Source organism: Trichomycterus rosablanca, chromosome 1 (genome assembly GCF_030014385.1).
Source record: "Trichomycterus rosablanca isolate fTriRos1 chromosome 1, fTriRos1.hap1, whole genome shotgun sequence".
NCBI lineage: Eukaryota > Metazoa > Chordata > Actinopteri > Siluriformes > Trichomycteridae > Trichomycterus > Trichomycterus rosablanca.
This window is the reverse complement of record NC_085988.1, coordinates 38,478,785-38,501,682: the sequence shown is the minus strand read 5'-3', so window position 1 is coordinate 38,501,682 and position 22,898 is coordinate 38,478,785. Positions and strand designations below refer to the sequence as shown.

Genomic DNA, 22,898 nt, shown 5'->3' with positions numbered 1-22,898 from the left:
CAATATAATCAATAGATGCCAATTGTTATGTTAATGTTTGCTGTCAAAATCTTCAAACAATTTAACAGTTTCGTTTTTTTAAATGTTAGTGTTTAATTACACACTGCCATCTAGTGTTCTTTGTCTGCTTAATAAAAATAGATAAAGACATGATAATGATATTAGGTTAAACATTTTGAGAACATGTTACATTTAATAAATGACAATGCAGAGTCCCATTCTGAATAAATACATTGTTTCGACATCATGGCTTGTAAATCTATAGGTCTATAAACATAAAGCAAACGACACAAATTTGTATCTCCGTTGCTTTACTAATATTTAGCTTGAATTATACTGCCATCAACAGACAGAACAATAGTACATCAAGTAGAAGAAATAATCTGTGAAAAGTGGTGACATTGAGCTCCCGAGAATGTCAATTTAGCTTCCAAAATGTTCCACTAGATGGTGCTAGTGTGTAATCAAATCTACGTACATTCCCAAACACTGCGATGCATTCGACTTACTGCTTGAAGTATTAGCTAGTTGCTGGTCTAAAGCTTCAAATTCTGATCTATCACAGGTTTAAACTGGATTATTCGGTAAATAATTATATCTTTTTAATTGTTTTATGAAACAATGTAGGCTAGGTGATTCTATTAACATTAATAGAATAGCTCCAATTACAGCTGGAAACCATGCTAAAAACAGCATAAAATTAGCTGTTTTGTACACTTCTACTTCCATTTACTGAGTAAATCTTGCATCCAGTGGTAAAACCTAGTATCTACATTTTTTTTTTATTTAGTTTAGACCATATTTGTAGTTACTAGGTCCTTCCCCATCTATTTAACATGTAATAGTTGCCTAATGTTCTCTTGAAGTGTCTATTTTACAAAGGAAATATAAAGTAACTACAACCAACTAAGTCAGAAAAACAATAGAAAAACCTAGTAACTTTTTTAGGCCAATTAGGGATCACCATTGAGTCATGACACAAGCTGTGGCGCCGAAAGCTGTTCATGAAGTTTGTTTATTTTTTTATTAGGATTTTAACATTTGATTTCAATGTTTTACACTTTGGTTACATTCATGACAGGAACAGTAGTTACTTATCACACAAGGTTCATTAGTTCACACAAGGTTATATCGAACACAGTCATGGACAATTTAGTGTCTCCAATTCACCTCACTTGCATGTCTTTGGACTGTGGGAGGAAACCGGAGCACCCGGAGTAAACCCACACAGACACGGGGAGAACATGCAAACTCCACACAGAAAGGACACGGACCGTCCCACAGGAAGCGAGTTAAGGATCCTGACCGCCTGGTGGATGGTGCTGTCCCTCAGTCGGCTGGTCTTGGCCCGGAGACTCCGCAGTCTCCTTCCTGATGGCAGCAGACTGAAGAAGCTGTGTAGTGGGTGGGTGGAATCACCTGCCATGCAGAGGGCTTTACGGGTGGGCCGGGTGTAGTGAAGTTCGTGTAGGGTGGGGAGAGAGGTGCCAATGATCTTCTCAGCTGCTCTCACGATGCGTTGGAGGGTCTTGCGGCAGGACGCGGTGCAGGCGCCGTACCATACAGTAATGCAGCTGGTCAGGACACTCTCGATGGTACCTACAGTGCTACCCACTTAGCCACCATGCCTCCCCACTGATGTCCTTTGCACTGAGTAAATACTGTATATAAGTATGTATAAGCAAACTCCTCTATAATTCTAACTGACTGCCTGTATAGTTACCCATCATTTTTCTTTTTCCTCCTTGATGAAGTGCCCCTCCCTTTCCTTATATTCATAATCACGGTTTATTCACCACAATTTTCATGTAGTATGTGTAAATGTATTTAAAAAATAAATAAATAAATAAAATACACAACGCATTTCTTTTTGCTGTATATTCTTTGGAACTGCATCTTAAGTTTGAAGTTTTCAGACTTTTTAACTAAAAGGATATCCAAATATTGCACATAACATTGTAAATCTATAAATAAAAGGTGGGTATGGATTAATTTGCACATGAAAAATTTTCTCTAATTACTTTAAAAATATCCAGAAGTGCCCAGACCTTTGCAGACATTAGTTTATTTAAATATGTATACTAAAGAAATGTCATTAACTTTATTGTAATTATAACAATCTGTCCAGGCTATTGAAAATACATTATATGATCAGTTAAAATATTTTTGTCATTCTTGTTCTAAAGACTGAAATGCAAAGAAATTATTTCTAGATATTTTTAATAAACCAAAATGCAAAATGTGACCTTAACTGCTTATTTCAAGCAACCAAGAAAAACACACATTTTGAGTGTTTATTAGTTTGATGGTTGGGCCCGTGGTTGATGTGCAAAGAGAAGAGAAATGAAAAATACTACATGAAAGCAAGATTGGGGTGTATCATGATTTTAAAGGTCTCTTACCACATTATACTATGTAAAGCTGTGTGTGTTGCTCAGTATTACACTACACAACACAATTTACCACGTAAAGGTGGGGAGAAAAGTCTAAAAATGAGAAAAAAATGCTTTAATACCTCTTTGTAGTTGCTGGGAAGCCAAGTAAAAACCAAAAGAATCTTTTAGACACATGAGGCTTTATTTGTAACAATAAACAAAATTGCTACTAGAAAGAAAGAACGCATGTCGCCTGGGCTTATGAGGGGAATGGTACAGTTCTGATTTGTGCAGCTCAAGGCACCAGGACAACACGCATGGTATTGGTGTAGCCAGAACCAGGGCGCCAGCCAGTGACCACAATCACTACATCTCCAGACTTGAAGAACTTCTTGGTTTTGCCTGAAAAAAGTAAGCTTTAATTAGTAGGTGCTTATAAGTTATGGTCAGCAACAACAGAGGAATATTAAGCACTGTATGCTTACTGTCTGGTTACTGTCCTCTCATTAAACATGATTTCTTATCATTTTGACCAATTTATAGCAAATTAATGTGATTTATTACCATGATTTAACATAAATTATTCTCGCTTATTCACTCACATACTTCTACTCATACAGCTATTTACAGTAGCAAATCCAACTACTGGTCTGTTTGTATAGGGTGAAAGGGTAACTGCTAAGAGAAACTTACACTGACAGGAACAATATTTATTCAATCATACATTCATTCACTATCTGTTTTACCACTGCTTTATCCTGTTCAGGGTTGCGGTGGGTACAATTTATCAGGTGAAAGGTAGGAACCGCCCCAGGCAGGCCGGCAGTCGATCACAGGGCAAACACACTCTCACACCCAGGTCAATTTTAGTAGCTCCAGTTAACCTGACTGCATGTTTTGGACTGTAAGAGGAAACCGGAGCTCCTGGAGGAAACCCACACAGACACGGGGAGAACATGCAAATTCCACACAGAGAGGACCTGGGCCATTCAGCTGGGAATCAAACCCAGGAGTGCTACCTCTTGAAACACATGAATTTAAAAATTATAAAAAGTGTCCCAATACTTTTGTCCATATTGTGTATTTGGACTGCATAGTGAGGTTGGATTAATGCTACAGCTCCATTCAGATGTGCAAAAAATACTTTATAGAGATAATACGCATTTACCCATCTCCAGAGCAAAGCTGACACGTAGGTCTACATCCTCAGCCCACACATCATTGGCAGGCTTGTTGTAAAGGATGGGGTAGATGGAACGGTACAGATGGCATTGACGGGCTGTCTGTTCATTACGGGTTACAGCCAAGATAACGGAACGGGGCCTGTATCTGGACAGCAGATGAGCAGACCTAAAAAGTTGAGTAAAGGAGAGAAAAAGCTTTTAGAAATAAATGCCAAAAAGACAACAGTAAAAGCTAAAGTTAAATTAGTAAATCAGCTCCTATTAGGGTGTCAGCATCATCTAAGATCCGGCAAAGTAATTCATTAAAAGTATAAATCTTAAGAACAGTTAAAATGTCAAATGATTCAGTTTGTTTGTGTAACTGATAAACATTTTGATTGTATTTTATATAAATATATGTAACTGCATATTGAAATTGACAAAGCAATCCCTTGCCCATGTGGTTATATCAGCTACTGATGAATGATTGTTCTTGATGCAGTGCCGTCTGACGGATCAGAGATTGCGAGAGTTCAGCTTGTGCCCTTACCCTTTATAAACTGATATTCCTTAAAATTCCTTAAATCGTTTAATAATATTATGTACTGTAGAGGGAAAAATATGCAAATCCCTTACAATCTTTCTTAGAGGAACATTGTTTTTAAACATTTTAATAATTTTCTTACGCATTTGTTGACAAACAACGATGGGAATAGGATCTCCAGTTTCTTAAATACGTAGCCTTTTGTGGATACTGGTTTTGTACCAGGTCATGATTACAATCACCCTGTTGACATCACCTGCCCTAACTTGCCCCTGTCCCAACTTTGTTTAAAATGTGTTGTCACCTAAAATAATATAATGGATTTGTATTAACAAATAAAGTGAGGTTAACCAGACAAAACTTAAATATCTTGTGGTCAAACTATCTGCAATGAAATGAAAGTAAATGTAAAAAAAATGTTTATTTTATTTAAATTTACCATACTGTCCCAACTTTTTCTGATTTAGGGCTGTAAATGATTGTCTTGGCTGTACTGCTGTAGCTGATTGCAAAGTTTAATTTAGCCTGCAAAATGTCAGAGATCAAGCTAGCAAAGGTCAGGGTTAGCACAAGGGAGCATATTTCACTTTGGCATTAAATAGCTCAGGGATAATGTGTGTGTGTGTGCACATGTGTGTGTCTGAAAGTCACATTCAGTACATGAAAACAAGATAACAAGTAAATGTAATGCTATGTATAGTAATTATACAGTTGGTTACAGTATACATGGTAATATGTCTAGGTATTGGTCTTTACATAAACTGTCTACAGTATTTTGTGCAACCCACAGGCCTAAGGGCAGACTAGCAAACGTAAAATTAATTTAATAATAGACAATTGTTGAGTTTCTCCCTCTATTCTTTTAGCATTTCCCCCTTTCTCTTTCAATCTTGTCATTTCTGATTCCTGACTGCAATTCCTCTGCTGCTTGAATCTCCCCCACACCCATAAGATCCCCCCTCCCAAAGCACACAGTTGCCGACCACCTCATCATCTGTCAGCGCTGGATTCCCACAGAGAGCCATATCACATACAAAGAGAGTCATGCCCTGCCCCCTGTGAATCACCTTTATGCAGTGGCAATGAGGATAAACCTTGTTAGTCATTTGTTAGTGGTTTGCTATACTTGTTTATACCTTCCAGATTTGGTGAGAACAATTATAGCGCTGGCAAGGCACTTGAATGAAGCTTCCACAGCTCCGATGGCCACAGACTCACAGGGATCACGAGTCAAGTGTGAGGTGCGACGCAACTCTTCAAACACCTGCCTATGGAACATGGCTGCTTCAGCCTCACGGGCAATCTAAATCCCCACACAGAAGCCAGGAAGAAGGATAAATTAGATTTAAACAGTACTTAATAATGGTGGTAGAACAGTAATATTAGTTATGAATATTACACCGATAAGGCATAACATTATGACCACCTTCTTAATATTGTGTTGGTCCCTCGTTTGCTGCCAAATGCACTGTGTATTCTGACAGCTTTCTATCAGAACCAGAATTAACTTCTTCAGCAATTTGAGCTACAGCAGCTCGTCTGTTGGATCGGACCACACGGGTCAGCCTTCGCTCCCCACGTGCATCAGTGAGCCTTGGTCGCCCATGACCCTGTCACCGGTTTACCACTGTTCCTTCCTTGGACCACTTTTGATAGATAATGACCACTGCAGAACGGGAACACTTCACAAGAGCTGCAGTGTTGGAGATTCTCTGACCCAGTCGTCTAGCCATCACAATTTGGCCCTTGTCAAACTGGCTCAAATCATTTTTCCTGCTTCTAACACATCAACTTTGAGGATAAAATGTTCACTTGCTGCCTAATATATCCCACCCACTAACAGGTACGGCACCAGTGTTATTCACTTCACCTGTCAGTGATCATAATATGAATGCCTGGTCGGTGTATAAAGTAGAATAAATAAATGATTACACAGCTTTAAAAGTTTAATCAGAATTTAAAATGCAGTGCAATGTCATGCTGGGTATTTAATGAATATCTACTTCAGCAATGCATGCAGATATATCACCAAGATTCTTATGTTTAAACATGTTAAATAATAAACCTGTGAGTGTAGTTGTTGGAGAATGAATGCGACATCATTGTCACCACAACAGGCAATCCTTATGCATATTCCACAGAGGAGAGTAAAACACACTGATAAAAGCACAAGACATGGGCGGGGAGAGAACAGACACAGAGTAAAACGTTAAAGGACTTACAGCAGTTAGTGAACACTTTAAACTGGCAATAGCATTATGACACTTTCTCAAATAATATGTTATACAAACACACATGCTAAACAGGTAACATTCCAACTTTTTGACAGTGCCTCCATGTTCTTAAAGCACCCTATTATTCCTGAACTGCTCTCCAACATTATTATCCCCTAACTAGACAAAATCTAAAAACAACAATATTATATGGCACAAATTACACAGATGTCTTCTGGTTAGGGCACACTGGGTCTTATGTTTATCTTAGAAACCCTGGGAAAAGAAGAAATGCACTCACTCATTTAAACGCCTTGCACCAAGGGCCAATAAGACTAATGACATGTTTTGGGTGGTGGAAAAAAAAACATTAAAGGCAAATCCATACAGATACATGACAAACTCCATATAATGTGTAACCTGAGGTGGGTATAAGCCAGGGCAAACACTACCCACTGAACAAATATGCCACCTACGATTTGTTCTCTAATAAATGAAAAAATAAAGGTGCTAAACAATTTTTCATAAAGTTGTCTGTGTGTATAAAATGTGTACTTTTATTATTAAAAATCATTTATGTTTACTTTTCACTAAATTCCGATCAGGGTCACGGTGGCTGGTGTTATCCGGACTGGTTGCAAGGCAGGGCTATACCATGGAGAGGATGCCAATACATCACAAAGCTCTACACACATGCATTAATTCACACATAAGCAATTCAACACAGGCATAACCAGAGATAAGAGCCAAACTCAGGTCACTAGGTGCTTTGGTTGAAAATTTTAACTGCTTATTCTATCCAGCAATTCCCCCAAATCTTTCAAGGGTAGATTGTCTTACAGTTTGAATACCACTGTAGTAAAGAATTTACTGTAGCATATCACTTGTATTATAAATCTCAACTTAGTGTCACTCCACTGTCTTATTCTACCAGTCTAAGATTTAATTGACACTTGGAAAAAAGAAGGTAAAGCTAATGAATCAGATCTGTTTTCTTACAAATACAATTTTATAGAGACTGTTCTTAAACATGCTTGCTATTAGTACACTGATCAAGATACAATTTATTGCCAGCCTGGGGAAGTGGGTTACCATCGCTCTTACCTTGTGCTGAGTCAGCACAGACTCAACCGGGTAGTCTCCCTTAGCCGTCTCACCACTCAGCATGATACAGTCAGCACCATCCAGTACAGCATTGGCAACGTCGCTGCTTTCAGCACGAGTAGGACGTGGTTTCTTAATCATGCTCTCCAACATCTGCAGAACGCAACTAGTCATTTATGGTCATTAATCTTCATTAAATCATATTTTTACTTGACTGCAACCTAGCAAGTTCGCATTTTATTACCTGAGTGGCACAAGTGATGGGTTTGCCAATTCTGTTGCTGCGGGCAATCATCATCTTCTGAGCCAAGAATACTTTCTCTGTGGGGATCTCGATACCCATGTCTCCACGGGCAACCATGATACCATCACTGGCCTCAAGAATCTCATCAAAACTGTCCAATTAAAGAGCGGACAAAATAGCTTACTCAAATTCATGAAATCTGACATGATTTAAGTAAAACAACATTACTAGATGCACCCTTACTTGCACACTCCCTCATGGTTCTCCAACTTGCTGATGATCAAGATGTTCTTGCCCTTTTCTCCCAGAACTTTCCTGACAGCATGAACATCAGCAGCCTTACGAATGAAGGAGGCAAACACCATGTCCACACCCTGCTCCACACCAAACAGCAGATCTTGAATGTCCTTCTCGGACACGGCAGGCAGGTCTGTTTTAGCGCCGGGAAGGTTCACACCTTTCTTGCTGCCCAACATGCCTCCATTCTCAATCTCACAGATTAAGAAGTCACCACCTAAATCAAAGGTCACAGGAAATTTTAGAAATTAAACAAAATAATAAATTCTGAACAATTACACTAAATATACATGATGTGTGGTCTGAAAACAATCTGCCACCAAAAAAAAAATACAGATTGTTAAGGAATTCTTTGGTCACAATGACCAAGTAAAAAATCAAGCTCTGGTGGTTTTTAATCAAAAAGCTTACTAAAACATTACTGTAAAAAGCATTAAATTCTTAAGCTAGATTCTGTTTGCTAATACCTACCAATCTCTATGACTTTTAGGGAAATGAGACCATCATCAACATAGACCTTCATGCCTTGCTGAACCACCTTGGTGATGTTCTTGTAATCAAGCCACAGGGTTTTCTCATCACAGTTGTCTTTGAATGCGTCGTCCAGTGTAAGCTTAATTTTTTCACCCTTGTTAAGCTGTATCTCCTCAGTGCCACTCTAAGAAATAGCATTAGGGTCACTGTGATCACATTTTACAGCCATAGAAAAATAAATGCATGACATAGCACACTATTTTATAATTTGATACTTTGAAATAATTTGCATGTATCAAAAACAATCACAGGCAAAAAACACATAAGTACTTTTGAAAAAAAGAATATAAATCTGGGGGAGCTTGACAACTTTGGCAGCTGGGGCTAACTAGGTACACCCAAACCAAATGCTGACCCCCTTGGTGCTTTTAAAAAGAAAGGACAAAAGACATAAAGTGGCATTTGTGGTCAGTATGCCTTCCACATACAGTGTATCACAAAAGTGAGTACACCCCTCACATTTCTGCAGATATTTAAGTATATCTTTTCATGGGACAACACTGACAAAATGACACTTTGACACAATGAAAAGTAGTCTGTGTGCAGCTTATATAACAGTGTAAATTTATTCTTCCCTCAAAATAACTCAATATACAGCCATTAATGTCTAAACCACTGGCAACAAAAGTGAGTACACCCCTAAGAGACTACACCCCTAAATGTCCAAATTGAGCACTGCTTGTCATTTTTCCTCCAAAATGTCATGTGACTCGTTAGTGTTACTAGGTCTCAGGTGTGCATAGGGAGCAGGTGTGTTCAATTTAGTAGTACAGCTCTCACACTCTTTCATACTGGTCACTGAAAGTTCCAACATGGCACCTCATGGCAAAGAACTCTCTGAGGATCTTAAAAGACGAATTGTTGCGCTACATGAAGATGGCCAAGGCTACAAGAAGATTGCCAACACCCTGAAACTGAGCTGCAGCACAGTGGCCAAGATCATCCAGCGTTTTAAAAGAGCAGGGTCCACTCAGAACAGACCTCGCGTTGGTCGTCCAAAGAAGCTGAGTGCACGTGCTCAGCGTCACATCCAACTGCTGTCTTTGAAAGATAGGTGCAGGAGTGCTGTCAGCATTGCTGCAGAGATTGAAAAGGTGGGGGGTCAGCCTGTCAGTGCTCAGACCATACGCCGCACACTACATCAAATTGGTCTGCATGGCTGTCACCCCAGAAGGAAGCCTCTTCTGAAGTCTCTACACAAGAAAGCCCCCAAACAGTTTGCTGAAGACATGTCAACAAAGGACATGGATTACTGGAACCATGTCCTATGGTCTGATGAGACCAAGATTAATTTGTTTGGTTCAGATGGTCTTAAGCATGTGTGGCGGCAATCAGGTGAGGAGTACAAAGATAAGTGTGTCATGCCTACAGTCAAGCATGGTGGTGGGAATGCCATGGTCTGGGGCTGCATGAGTGCAGCAGGTGTTGGGGAGTTACATTTCATTGAGGGACACATGAACTCCAATATGTACTGTGAAATACTGAAGCAGAGCATGATCCCCTCCCTCCGGAAACTGGGTCGCAGGGCAGTGTTCCAGCATGATAATGACCCCAAACACACCTCTAAGACGACCACTGCTTTATTGAAGAGGCTGAGGGTAAAGGTGATGGACTGGCCAAGCATGTCTCCAGACCTAAACCCAATAGAACATCTTTGGGGCATCCTCAAGCGGAAGGTGGAGGAGCGCAAAGTCTCGAATATCCGCCAGCTCCGTGATGTCATCATGGAGGAGTGGAAAAGCATTCCAGTGGCAACCTGTGAAGCTCTGGTAAACTCCATGCCCAGGAGAGTTAAGGCAGTTCTGGGAAATAATGGTGGCCACACAAAATATTGACACTTCAGGAACTTTCACTAAGGGGTGTACTCACTTTTGTTGCCGGTGGTTTAGACATTAATGGCTGTATATTGAGTTATTTTGAGGGAAGAATAAATTTACACTGTTATATAAGCTGCACACAGACTACTTTTCATTGTGTCAGTGTTGTCCCATGAAAAGATATACTTAAATATCTGCAGAAATGTGAGGGGTGTACTCACTTTTGTGATACACTGTATATTGCCATTTTCGAAGCATAGTTATGCTGGTTCATTTTACCATGCCAGGTGATTTATCATGCCAGGAGTATTTTATTCATGTAAGGTTATATCATTCATGTTTTTGGTGATGAAACCAGTTCTCCAGTTAAAAATCAATGTATGGTGGGAGGTACACCATGGCAGGGTGCCAATCCATTCTAGGGCACCATTCAGTTACTTATGTACTCAGACACTAAGTGAAAATACAGAGTAGCCAATCTGTATTAGCATGTACAGTATTTGGGACATATAAGAAAACTGTTCCTATGGGGGACCCACAAAGTCACCCATAGAGGCATCCATTCTACCTAGCTGCACCACCATGCTGCAAAACTCAGCTCAGTTTTAAGTTGATTGGCCATTATAAAAGCATATATCAGATGATGTGTAAAATATTATTAGTATAAAAAACATCCCGGACAGTATAATGAGTACTGGTAAAAACTATAAAACCAAATGATTGACAGTTTATAGGATAGAGAAAATGCTTACACCCTTGATGAGTCCAGTTCTAATTTCAGGGCCTTTGGTGTCCAGTGCAATAGCCACAGGTCTATATTCAAGGCTCCCAGGTCCAAAGCTCTCAGTGGCTTCACGCACATTCTTGACTGTGTCAGCATGGTACTAAAAAGCATTAAAGAGGGACCATTATTTATTATGATTTTAACATCATGTTTTACACACTTTGGTTACATTCATGACAGAAATGGTAATTATTCATTACACAAGATTCATCAGTTCATAAGTTTAATGTCAAACACAGTCATGGACAATTTTGTATCTCCAATTCACCTCACTTGCATGTTTTTGGACTGTGGGAGGAAACCGGAGCTCCCGAAGGAAACCCACGCAGACACGTGGAGAACATGCAACTCCACACAGAAAGGACCAGGACCGCCCCACTTTGGGATCAAACCCAGGACCTTCTTGCTGTGAGGCTACCCACTAAGCCACCGTGCCACCCGAGAGACCATTAAAATAAAATGCAAAGTAAAATAATACAAAAGAAATTTAAGACTGCCACAACAGTAGACTGAGTCTCTGATCAATACAGTTTCATGAATAAATGAGATCAGTAAAAAATCTATGTTATCCATCATGTATAAAGTTCCATCTTAAGGAAAAGAAAAGAAACATTTATGGGAGTGTGGCAAAAAATACAAAGCTAACCAAAAGAAACATCTGACTGCCAGCAGGTCAGTCCTGTTGTAGTGTGTGCTGTAGGTCAGCCACACTGTTGTAGTGTGTGCAAAATGAGGCCTGGCATTGTCTTGCTAAAATAACTATGGACCTCCCTGGAAAAGACGTCACCTTGATGGCAGCACACGTCTCTTTAAAATCACACTGTCTTCGCATCAATGGTATTATTATTATTATTATGTGCCATCAAGTCAATTCTGACTTCTGGCCAACATATGAATAATGTTTTCCTTTTCTTTTATACACAATCACAATTCTCTCACCTCTTACCAATTCACCTGCTTATTAAATGTTTATGCAATATCACTATGCTCATAGTTACAGTTTTTTCCATGTGTTTATTGTAGCATCTGTCCAAATTCTCTAGTATATATCTGACCAGTAGGCTAGACTAGCTTCAGCCTAGTATCTAATGTGCACCATATTAGATTTCAGGTTGAGACAGAGATTGCTAAGATATATATACAGTGTGTGGCTGCTCAGATCATATTTCGTGTGCTATAATTAGCTACACTGCTGTCTCTAACACTACAAAGTGTGTTAACTGTGAGTCTTCCAGATGAGATGCATGTTCAGTTATCTAAATAAAATAAAACAAAATGTGTACGTCTAAATAAAACCTTCAAGCAATCATTCATTTATCAATGACAGGGAAAGGAAGGAAATGACAAGCTATGAATTTGTTTTATTCTTATAATGCATGTTCCCGACCTTTCAGGGACCTTTAACTGAAATATCAAACGTATCACATGAAGCTGTGATGCCAGACTTACAGCAATCATATGCAGTTTAGACAAGTCAAAAGTCATGGCTTTTAAATCAAAAGGTCAGCAATACAATACCAATCCTAAATCTTACAGTGTTCACAATTGGTCTGAATACATGTTTTTGATTCTGGGACTTTCTGAGGAATGGTGTCAACCCAGATTAAAAGTGTGTCAATTCAAGAATATTAATGTTTGTGTACTTTGTTTTAATGCAATGCATTTATGGATGTACTTTTGTTTAATCTTTAACCCATATGCATCAACAGTGTATTCTATTTAAACTGGTGATCCCAATGCTCCGTTCCTTCACCATTATGAAACATAATGAATAAATATTCACTGAGGGCATTTACCTCATGAGTTCCATGTGAAAAGTTCAAACGTGCAATGTTCATGCCAGCCTTGATCATTTCCTTTAGCTTTTCCACTGAGCAAGAAGCGGGCCCTAAAAAAGTTTTGAATAAAAACATTAAACATGTAAATTAAATATGAATCCAGTGCTGAATACAACACCACTGTGTACAGGTAACAACTATGCATCATGCAATATGAGAAATTCTATTACAGATTGTAGAGTAATAAGTGCAACAGGTGATTTAAGATAATGTGTAGTCTAGTGTAAGGATTTGGCTTACCAATTGTACAGATGATGCCAGTGTTGCGAGACACTGTGGGCTCGGAGTCGATGTTCAGCAGGCACATGTGCTCCAGCAAGGTATCAGCCATAGCAGCATGAAGCTGCTGACTGTGGATAGTGGAAGAGCCCATATCTTTAGACTTTGACATGATTTGAGCAGTGTCTGCTGAACACGTCCTGCAAGAGAAAAGAAAAAGATAAACCTAATCAGTTTGCCTGAATATGTATGCTGTCCCTCTTTGTGGGTTTCCTCTGGGAGCTCCAGTTTCCTTGCACAGTCCAAAGACATGCAGGTTAGGTGAACTGAAGATACAAAATTGCCCTCGATTATGTTTGACATTGAACTTGGACTGATGAATCCTAATAAACAAACATATATGTATGCAAAACCATGTCACTCTGGTGTCGTCTGGTTAGTGAGCTCCCTGTTAAACTTAGCACATTACATTTTACTAAAGTCTATCCATCAATGGGCTTTTTTGTTGCAAGATGACAGAAATGAGGAAAAGTTTTACCTGAGGCAACTTTCCTACCGAAACAGGTTAATACGCCAACATGCATTTGTTTCTTACATTTATTTTGCAGACAGTATGCACCCAAGATATTTCAAGTTTTGTCTGGTCAACTTTATTTTATCTGTTAATATCAATCCATTCCTGCATTTCAGGCCTGCAATACATTCCAAAAAAGTTGAGATGTCAAAGCATTTACCACTTTGTAATGTTGTCATTCCTTCTCACAACACTCCAGAGGCGTTTCAAATATCAATATCAAATATCAGTTGGACATCAGATCAGTTCATATATTTTATTACATAAAAAAAAAAAACTATGCAAATTTGAAAACTATAAAAAGAGTATCTTGGCATTTAAATGTCTGTACTGTTTAGGTTAAGGGTTCAAGCCCCACAAATATAGAAATGCCACTGTTAAGCCTTTGTGCAATGACCTCAACCTCAGTTGCTTGGATAGTCTCTATTCTGAATTGTAAGTCACTTTTAATAAAAGCACCTGTCAAATCCCTAGAATTAAATGAAGCAAAGCATAAAAATTCATTATTTTGAAAACATGACCAGTTACTTTGCAAGATTTGGTATAGTACAGCCAGGCAAGCTCATAACCAATGTTGTAGGAAAGTCTGCAGCATTTGGTATGCTAAAAATATCATAATACAGTGAGATCAAATTGCCTCTTCTGCACTTTGAGCATTCAAGATCCTGTGTAAATTACCTGTCACTGGCACTTAATGTTTCTTATATGTCACCCCCCACTATGTGTGTATACATTTATACATTTAAACAGATTTTTATTAAATCACAGCACATTTTTAAACAACAGTCAGAATGCCCTTAATACAATCATATCCTGAGGAAAGATCCTAATATATATATACAGGTCCTTCTCAAAAAATTAGCATATTGTGATAAAGTTCATTATTTTCCATAATGTAATGATAAAAATTAAACTTTCATATATTTTACATTCATTGCACACCAACTGAAATATTTCAGGTCTTTTATTGTTTTAATACTGATGATTTTGGCATACAGCTCATGAAAACCCAAAATTCCTATCTCAAAAAATTAGCATATTTCATCCGACCAATAAAAGAAAAGTGTTTTTAATACAAAAAAAGTCAACCTTCAAATAATTATGTTCAGTTATGCACTCAATACTTGGTCGGGAATCCTTTTGCAGAAATGACTGCTTCAATGCGGCGTGGCATGGAGGCAATCAGCCTGTGGCACTGCTGAGGTGTTATGGAGGCCCAGGATGCTTCGATAGCAGCCTTAAGCTCATCCAGAGTGTTGGGTCTTGTGTCTCTCAACTTTCTCTTCACAATATCCCACAGATTCTCTATGGGGTTCAGGTCAGGAGAGTTGGCAGGCCAATTGAGCACAGTAATACCATGGTCAGTAAACCATTCACCAGTGGTTTTGGCACTGTGAGCAGGTGCCAGGTCGTGCTGAAAAATGAAATCTTCATCTCCATAAAGCTTTTCAGCAGATGGAAGCATGAAGTGCTCCAAAATCTCCTGATAGCTAGCTGCATTGACCCTGCCCTTGATAAAACACAGTGGACCAACACCAGCAGCTGACATGGCACCCCAGACCATCACTGACTGTGGGTACTTGACACTGGACTTTAGGCATTTTGGCATTTCCTTCTCCCCAGTCTTCCTCCAGACTCTGGCACCTTGATTTCCGAAAACAGTACTTTGGATCACTGAGCAACAGTCCAGTGCTGCTTCTCTGTAGCCCAGGTCAGGCGCTTCTGCCGCTGTTTCTGGTTCAAAAGTGGCTTGACCTGGGGAATGCGGCACCTGTAACCCATTTCCTGCACACGCCTGTGCACGGTGGCTCTGGATGTTTCTACTCCAGACTCAGTCCACTGCTTCCGCAGGTCCCCCAAGGTCTGGAATCGGCCCTTCTCCACAATCTTCCTCAGGGTCCGGTCACCTCTTCTCGTTGTGCAGCGTTTTCTGCCACACTTTTTCCTTCCCACAGACTTCCCACTGAGGTGCCTTGATACAGCACTCTGGGAACAGCCTATTCGTTCAGAAATTTCTTTCTGTGTCTTACCCTCTTGCTTGAGGGTGTCAATGATGGCCTTCTGGACAGCAGTCAGGTCGGCAGTCTTACCCATGATTGCAGTTTTGAGTAATGAACCAGGCTGGGAGTTTTTAAAAGCCTCAGGAATCTTTTGCAGGTGTTTAGAGTTAATTCGTTGATTCAGATGATTAGGTTAATAGCTCGTTTAGAGAACCTTTTCATGATATGCTAATTTTTTGAGATAGGAATTTTGGGTTTTCATGAGCTGTATGCCAAAATCATCAGTATTAAAACAATAAAAGACCTGAAATATTTCAGTTGCTGTGCAATGAATCTAAAATATATGAAAGTTTAATTTTTATCATTACATTATGGAAAATAATGAACTTTATCACAATATGCTAATTTTTTGAGAAGGACCTGTATATAAATATATATACAGTGTATCACAAAAGTGAGTACACCCCTCACATTTCTGCAAATATTTTATTATATCTTTTCATGGGACAACACTATAGAAATAAAACTTGGATATAAGTTAGAGTAGTCAGTGTACAACTTGTATAGCAGTGTACATTTACTGTCTTCTGAAAATAACTCAACACACAGCCATTAATGTCTAAATGGCTGGCAACATAAGTGAGTACACCCCACAGTGAACATGTCCAAATTGTGCCCAAAGTGTCAATATTTTGTGTGACCACCATTATTATCCAGCACTGCCTTAACCCTCCTGGGCATGGAATTCACCAGAGCTGCACAGGTTGCTACTGGAATCCTCTTCCACTCCTCCATGATGACATCACGGAGCTGGTGGATGTTAGACACCTTGAACTCCTCCACCTTCCACTTGAGGATGTGCCACAAGTGCTCAATTGGGTTTAGTCCATCACCTTTACCTTCAGCTTCCTCAGCAAGGCAGTTGTCATCTTTGAGGTTGTGTTTGGGGTCGTTATCCTGTTGGAAAACTGCCATGAGGCCCAGTTTTCGAAGGGAGGGGATCATGCTCTGTTTCAGAATGTCACAGTACATGTTGGAATTCATGTTTCCCTCAATGAACTGCAGCTCCCCAGTGCCAGCAACACTCATGCAGCCCAAGACCATGATGCTACTACCACCATGCTTGACTGTAGGCAAGATACAGTTGTCTTGGTACTTCTCACCAGGGCGCCGCCACACATGCTGGACACCATCTGAGCCAAACAAGTTTATCTTGTTCTCGTCAGACCACAGGGCATTCCAGTAATCCATGTTCTTGGACTGCTTGTCTTCAGCAAACTGTTTGCGGGCTTTCTTGTGCGTCAGCTTCCTTCTGGGATGACGACCATGCAGACCGAGTTGATGCAGTGTGCGGCGTATGGTCTGAGCACTGACAGGCTGACCTCCCACGTCTTCAACCTCTGCAGCAATGCTGGCAGCACTCATGTGTCTATTTTTTAAAGCCGACCTCTGGATATGACGCCGAACACGTGGACTCAACTTCTTTGGTCGACCCTGGCGAAGCCTTTTCCGAGTGGAACCTGTCCTGGAAAACCGCTGTATGACCTTGGCCACCATGCTGTAGCTCAGTTTCAGGGTGTTAGCAATCTTCTTATAGCCCAGGCTATCTTTGTGGAGAGCAACAATTCTATTTCTCACATCCTCAGAGAGTTCTTTGCCATGAGGTGCCATGTTGAATATCCAGTGGCCAGTATGAGAGAATTGTACCCAAAACACCAAATTTAACAGCCCTGCTCCCCATTTACACCTGGGACCTTGACACATGACACCAGGGAGGGACAACGACACATTTGGGCACAATTTGGACATGTTCACTGTGGGGTGTACTCACTTATGTTGCCAGCCATTTAGACATTAATGGCTGTGTGTTGAGTTATTTTCAGAAGACAGTAAATCTACACTGCTATACAAGCTGTACACTGACTACTCTAAGTTATATCCAAGTTTCATGTCTATAGTGTTGTCCCATGAAAAGATATAATGAAATATTTGCAGAGATGTGAGGGGTGTACTCACTTTTGTGATACCCTGTATATATACAGTATATATATATATATATATATATATATATATATATATATATATATATATATATATATTGTGGTAAAGTAAATAAAAAGAACATGCATACATATTACTGGGTGGAAAGAAAAGAAACTGAATAAAATGACTTTGCAGAGTATGAATCCAGTCTGTTTGATGTATGATAATTAAATAAACCTATTACTACCATAGAAACTGTGTTTGTTGCTTAATGAGAAATGTTATTACATACAAGCATAGATTCTGACTTTACTGTATGTGTATTTGGTTACTGATCTAATATCCTAAAGTTAACTCCATACTTAAAACAAAATCTGTCCATAGTATAATGTCTTATTCAGATGACATATACATAGATTGTATGTCTAACACAAAAAAGGTCTTATTTACACACAAACAAATTTTTACATTTGTTTAACAATGTTTGCTATGGTACCCAGCTTCTGAAGCATAGTCATACGTAGTTGCCTTAGCTAACATCACACAGCAGTAGCTGTGATATTTATCTTATTAACTAGTTAGCTGGTTATTTATATTGTTTTAATTACAATTTAGTTAGCAAAAAAGGCCAATTTTACCTGAATTTCTGGGGGTGATGCAGAGTAGCTAAGCATATTCCGGTGTTGCTGCAGCACCCCCTTAGGCTCCTTGGCATTGCCACACCCCATTTAAAGGTGTTTCTGAACAACATGTGCCAACTTTGAAGTTTACACCATGTCATTCTCTAAGATAGGAAAGCTGGAGATAAATTTAAATAGTAAAATCTGAGGCCCTCTAGAAAATATTTTTAGACAACAGTATTAATTACACGAGCTAGGAATAAAATCCAATTATTCTTTTTTAATTGTACTAGAGACATAAAAATTACATAATTTAAAGTGATATCCCGTTGTTAAAATAATATTCATAAAAATGTAGATATTACAATAATAACTAATTAATAATGAATGGTCAAGTAATAATTTAAAACAGCAACGTTACAAACGTTTTATTAATGTTACATACAAGTAATAAAAACAATAATGTTGTATTATTATAGATTACTGTGTTTATTATTGTTGTGACCTTTTATTGTTGTTAATAATAATAATAATAATAAAGAAGTACGTCGACTAATGTGCAGCAATTTCAAGAATAACACACCGAACTAATCCCAAATTGCAATGCAGCATAAACTTTTTTTTGGTTTAGTGTAGATACCACAATGAGTTACATGGATGAGGAATAAATATTAGTGAGTGCGCTCTAACCTACCGTAGCCGCTGGCCGGTCACACCGAGTTGTGTGGCATGTTCAAGGGCACGCCGCTAAATTATACCTCCAAATAACCGGCACTACTTCCTGGAAAACCTCGAAGTATCCCTCCGTAGCAGCGCCGAATCACATCGATGTCGTTTGCCCTCTATCTAGTAGTTCAGCATTCGAATGTTTATTATTCTTTAATTTTCTCTATTATAATGTGATATATTTTTTACCGACTGACTGATACTGTCCTCTCTGATTTTCTTTTTTTTTTTAATCATGTATAGGTTATTTATCATTTTTAAGCATTTGCTTTACTGTAAATCAGTTTTTATCTCTTAAAATTTGTTTCTATATACATTTGTTTGTGTATATATAAGTTTATAAGTTTTTTGACCAACCACATTTATTATTTAGACTCTTTATTAAAATACAAACAGAAAATAAAAGAAATATGTACACAATCAAAACAACACAAATATCAGAACAAAATGGCTTCTTTAGACTTAGGCTGCCCTTTATTTATTTCTGTCCAGGTGTTTCCATATTATCTCTATACTATTCAGGTCTGAACTCTGTCTGACTCTCTCAGAGACTGTATGACACTGACTGTCAATGTTTTAACAGCTGTTTTTTTTTACTCCATATATGATTTCACTGCATTGGCAGTGTGTTTGGAATCATTATCATGATGAAAAATAAAACTGTTCCCAATTAGCCACTTTCCAAAAGGAAGGCATAATGAAATAAAACGTATCTGTACTTTTCAGCATTCATGATTCCATGTATTCAGACAATATCACCTTTTGTCCCTGGCAAAAATGCAGCCCCAAATAAGGACAGACCCTCCACCATGTTTCACTGAAGGCCACAAGCACTCATTCTTCCATCTCTCCAACTCTTCTTCTCATTTATTGTCAATGATTGGACCCAAAATTTTAATCTTGGATTTGTCACTTCGTAATATTTGTTCCATTAATTTTCATTCCAGTATTGTAAGCTTTGGCATATCTTAGCTTTTTTACCCTGTTTCCCCTCTGCAAAGAAAATGTTTTACTGTTTTTATACTATTGCTAAAACAACAAATGTAATAATGGCCTAAGATATTTGCACAGTATTGTATATGTATATACATTCACTGTGCAAATATCCTAAGAACTTAAATTCTATTTGCAAGTGCAATTCTGCCTGCAAGCACTCATCAAACGTTTGGAGTTGCTGTTGATGGTCTGCAGATATACATATAACCTGTTCTAACCTGTGATTAATAACTAGGCCAACAAGTACGTTTAATTAAATGAAGCATAATAATATTCCCATAAGGATTATGAACTAGTGAGTAAAATTGGCAAAATTTTAGTTTACATAACACTGTCAAAGATAATTCTCAAATAAAAAAGTGTAATTGTTAGTAATCAGGTAGGTCTAATAAATTTGTATATTTTAAATATTGTATATATTGTATATTGATATTCTATATTGTATATTTTTACTCCATCTGGTCCCCAACAAGAAAGGATTGGACACCCCTGCTCTGTGTAGTTCCTTCACAAGAAATTTCTCTTCATGGACCTCACTTTGCACATAGGGGGACAGTCATGTTGAAACAGAAAAGAGTATTCCCTAAACTGTTGTCACAATTTTGAAAGCTTATAATTTCTACGTAATTCGTATTCATTGATTTAGCAGCAGGTCTGGGTGAAACGCCTAAATGTAATAATTAAGAGTGACATACTTTTGACTATAGTGTTTTTATTATTTATAACGTGATGTCTCCAACTACTGGATATGGCTTTAAGTGAAGACTCTATCGGCCCCGTCTCAAATAACGCCTATTTCTTACTTAGAGCACTACTTAAAAATAACAAACATTTTAATAAACAGCCACTGATGTTTCTTCATTAGTGACAGTTTTCATGCGTCCACATTTTGGCAAATCCAACACTGAACCAGTTTCACGAAACTTGGCAAGCAGTTTGCTAACTGTAGCATGGGAGATGGGTGGTCTCGTAGGGTGTCTTGCATTGAAATCTGCTGCAATGACCCGGGTACTGCGTTCACCAGACATCAACACAATTTCTATCCGCTCCTCACGTGTTAACCTCTGCGACATGTCAATGGCTGTAAACAAAGAGAAGCTTGTAAATAACTCATGAAAGAATAAAGTTACGTTAAAACCAAGCACACCATTGTTTTTCTTGTGAAATTCTCAATAAGTTTGATGTGTCACATGACCCTCTTCCCATTGAAAAAACTAAAGTTGGATCCAAAATGGCCGACTTCAAAATGGCCGCCATGGTCACCACCCATCTTGAAAAGTTTTCCCCCTCCCATATACTAATGTGCCACAAACAGGAAGTTAATATCACCAACCATTCCCATTTTATTTAGGTGTATCCATATAAATGGCCCACCCTATATAACAAAATTCCCATTAGGATTATAAACTAGTGAGTGGCAAAATTTTGGTCTCACTGTCAACTCTGTCAAAAATAATGACTTAATAAAAAAGAAGTGTAATTGTTAGTATTTAGGTAGGTCTATTGTATTTTTTATTTGTTTTATTACAAAAGAGTCTGTGACCCGTGTTTGTGTATTTTTTACTCCATCTGGTCTCCAACAAGAAAAGTTTGAACACCTTCTGCTCTAATTTGTGTGGAAGTAATATACAGGTCCTTCTCAAAAAATTAGCATATTGTGATAAAGTTCATTATTTTTTTATGTAATGATAAAAATTAAACTTTCATATATTTTAGATTCATTGCACACCAACTGAAATATTTCAGGTCTTTTATTGTTTTAATACTGATGATTTTGGCATACAGCTCATGAAAACCCAAAATTCCTATCTCAAAAAATTAGCATATCATGAAAAGGTTCTCTAAACGAGCTATTAACCTAATCATCTGAATCAATGAATTAACTCTAAACACCTGCAAAAGATTCCTGAGGCTTTTAAAAACTCCCAGCCTGGTTCATTACTCAAAACTGCAATCATGGGTAAGACTGCCGACCTGACTGCTGTCCAGAAGGCCATCATTGACACCCTCAAGCAAGAGGGTAAGACACAGAAATAAATTTCTGAACGAATAGGCTGTTCCCAGAGTGCTGTATCAAGGCACCTCAGTGGGAAGTCTGTGGGAAGGAAAAAGTGTGGCAGAAAACGCTGCACAACGAGAAGAGGTGACCGGACCCTGAGGAAGATTGTGGAGAAGGGCCGATTCCAGACCTTGGGGGACCTGCGGAAGCAGTGGACTGAGTCTGGAGTAGAAACATCCAGAGCCACCGTGCACAGGCGTGTGCAGGAAATGGGCTACAGGTGCCGCATTCCCCAGGTCAAGCCACTTTTGAACCAGAAACAGCAGCACTGGACTGTTGCTCAGTGGTCCAAAGTACTGTTTTCGGATGAAAGCAAATTTTGCATGTCATTCGGAAATCAAGGTGCCAGAGTCTGGAGGAAGACTGGGGAGAAGGAAATGCCAAAATGCCTGAAGTCCAGTGTCAAGTACCCACAGTCAGTGATGGTCTGGGGTGCCATGTCAGCTGCTGGTGTTGGTCCACTGTGTTTTATCAAGGGCAGGGTCAATGCAGCTAGCTATCAGGAGATTTTGGAGCACTTCATGCTTCCATCTGCTGAAAAGCTTTATGGAGATGAAGATTTCATTTTTCAGCACGACCTGGCACCTGCTCACAGTGCCAAAACCACTGGTGAATGGTTTACTGACCATGGTATTACTGTGCTCAATTGGCCTGCCAACTCTCCTGACCTGAACCCCATAGAGAATCTGTGGAATATTGTGAAGAGAAAGTTGAGAGACACAAGACCCAACACTCTGGATGAGCTTAAGGCCGCTATCGAAGCATCCTGGGCCTCCATAACACCTCAGCAGTGCCACAGGCTGATTGC

The 22,898-nt window shown here is 38.9% G+C and overlaps 1 protein-coding gene across 1 annotated transcript; it reads right to left on the bottom strand.

Annotated features, from left to right (window-relative positions):
* Positions 1-2,558: 2,558 nt before the first annotated feature.
* On the bottom strand, positions 2,559-19,033 carry pkmb (pyruvate kinase M1/2b). The gene is made up of 11 exons (XM_063002583.1): positions 19,004-19,033; positions 13,154-13,332; positions 12,872-12,963; positions 11,044-11,175; positions 8,412-8,598; positions 7,887-8,157; positions 7,644-7,794; positions 7,400-7,552; positions 5,219-5,385; positions 3,544-3,725; positions 2,559-2,777 (listed from the first exon to the last, which is right to left on the bottom strand). Exons 2-11 carry the CDS (start codon positions 13,302-13,304, stop codon positions 2,671-2,673), a joined length of 1,593 nt encoding a protein of 530 aa, XP_062858653.1. The 5' UTR covers positions 13,305-13,332; positions 19,004-19,033; the 3' UTR covers positions 2,559-2,670.
* Between the last annotated feature and the right edge of the window lie 3,865 nt (positions 19,034-22,898).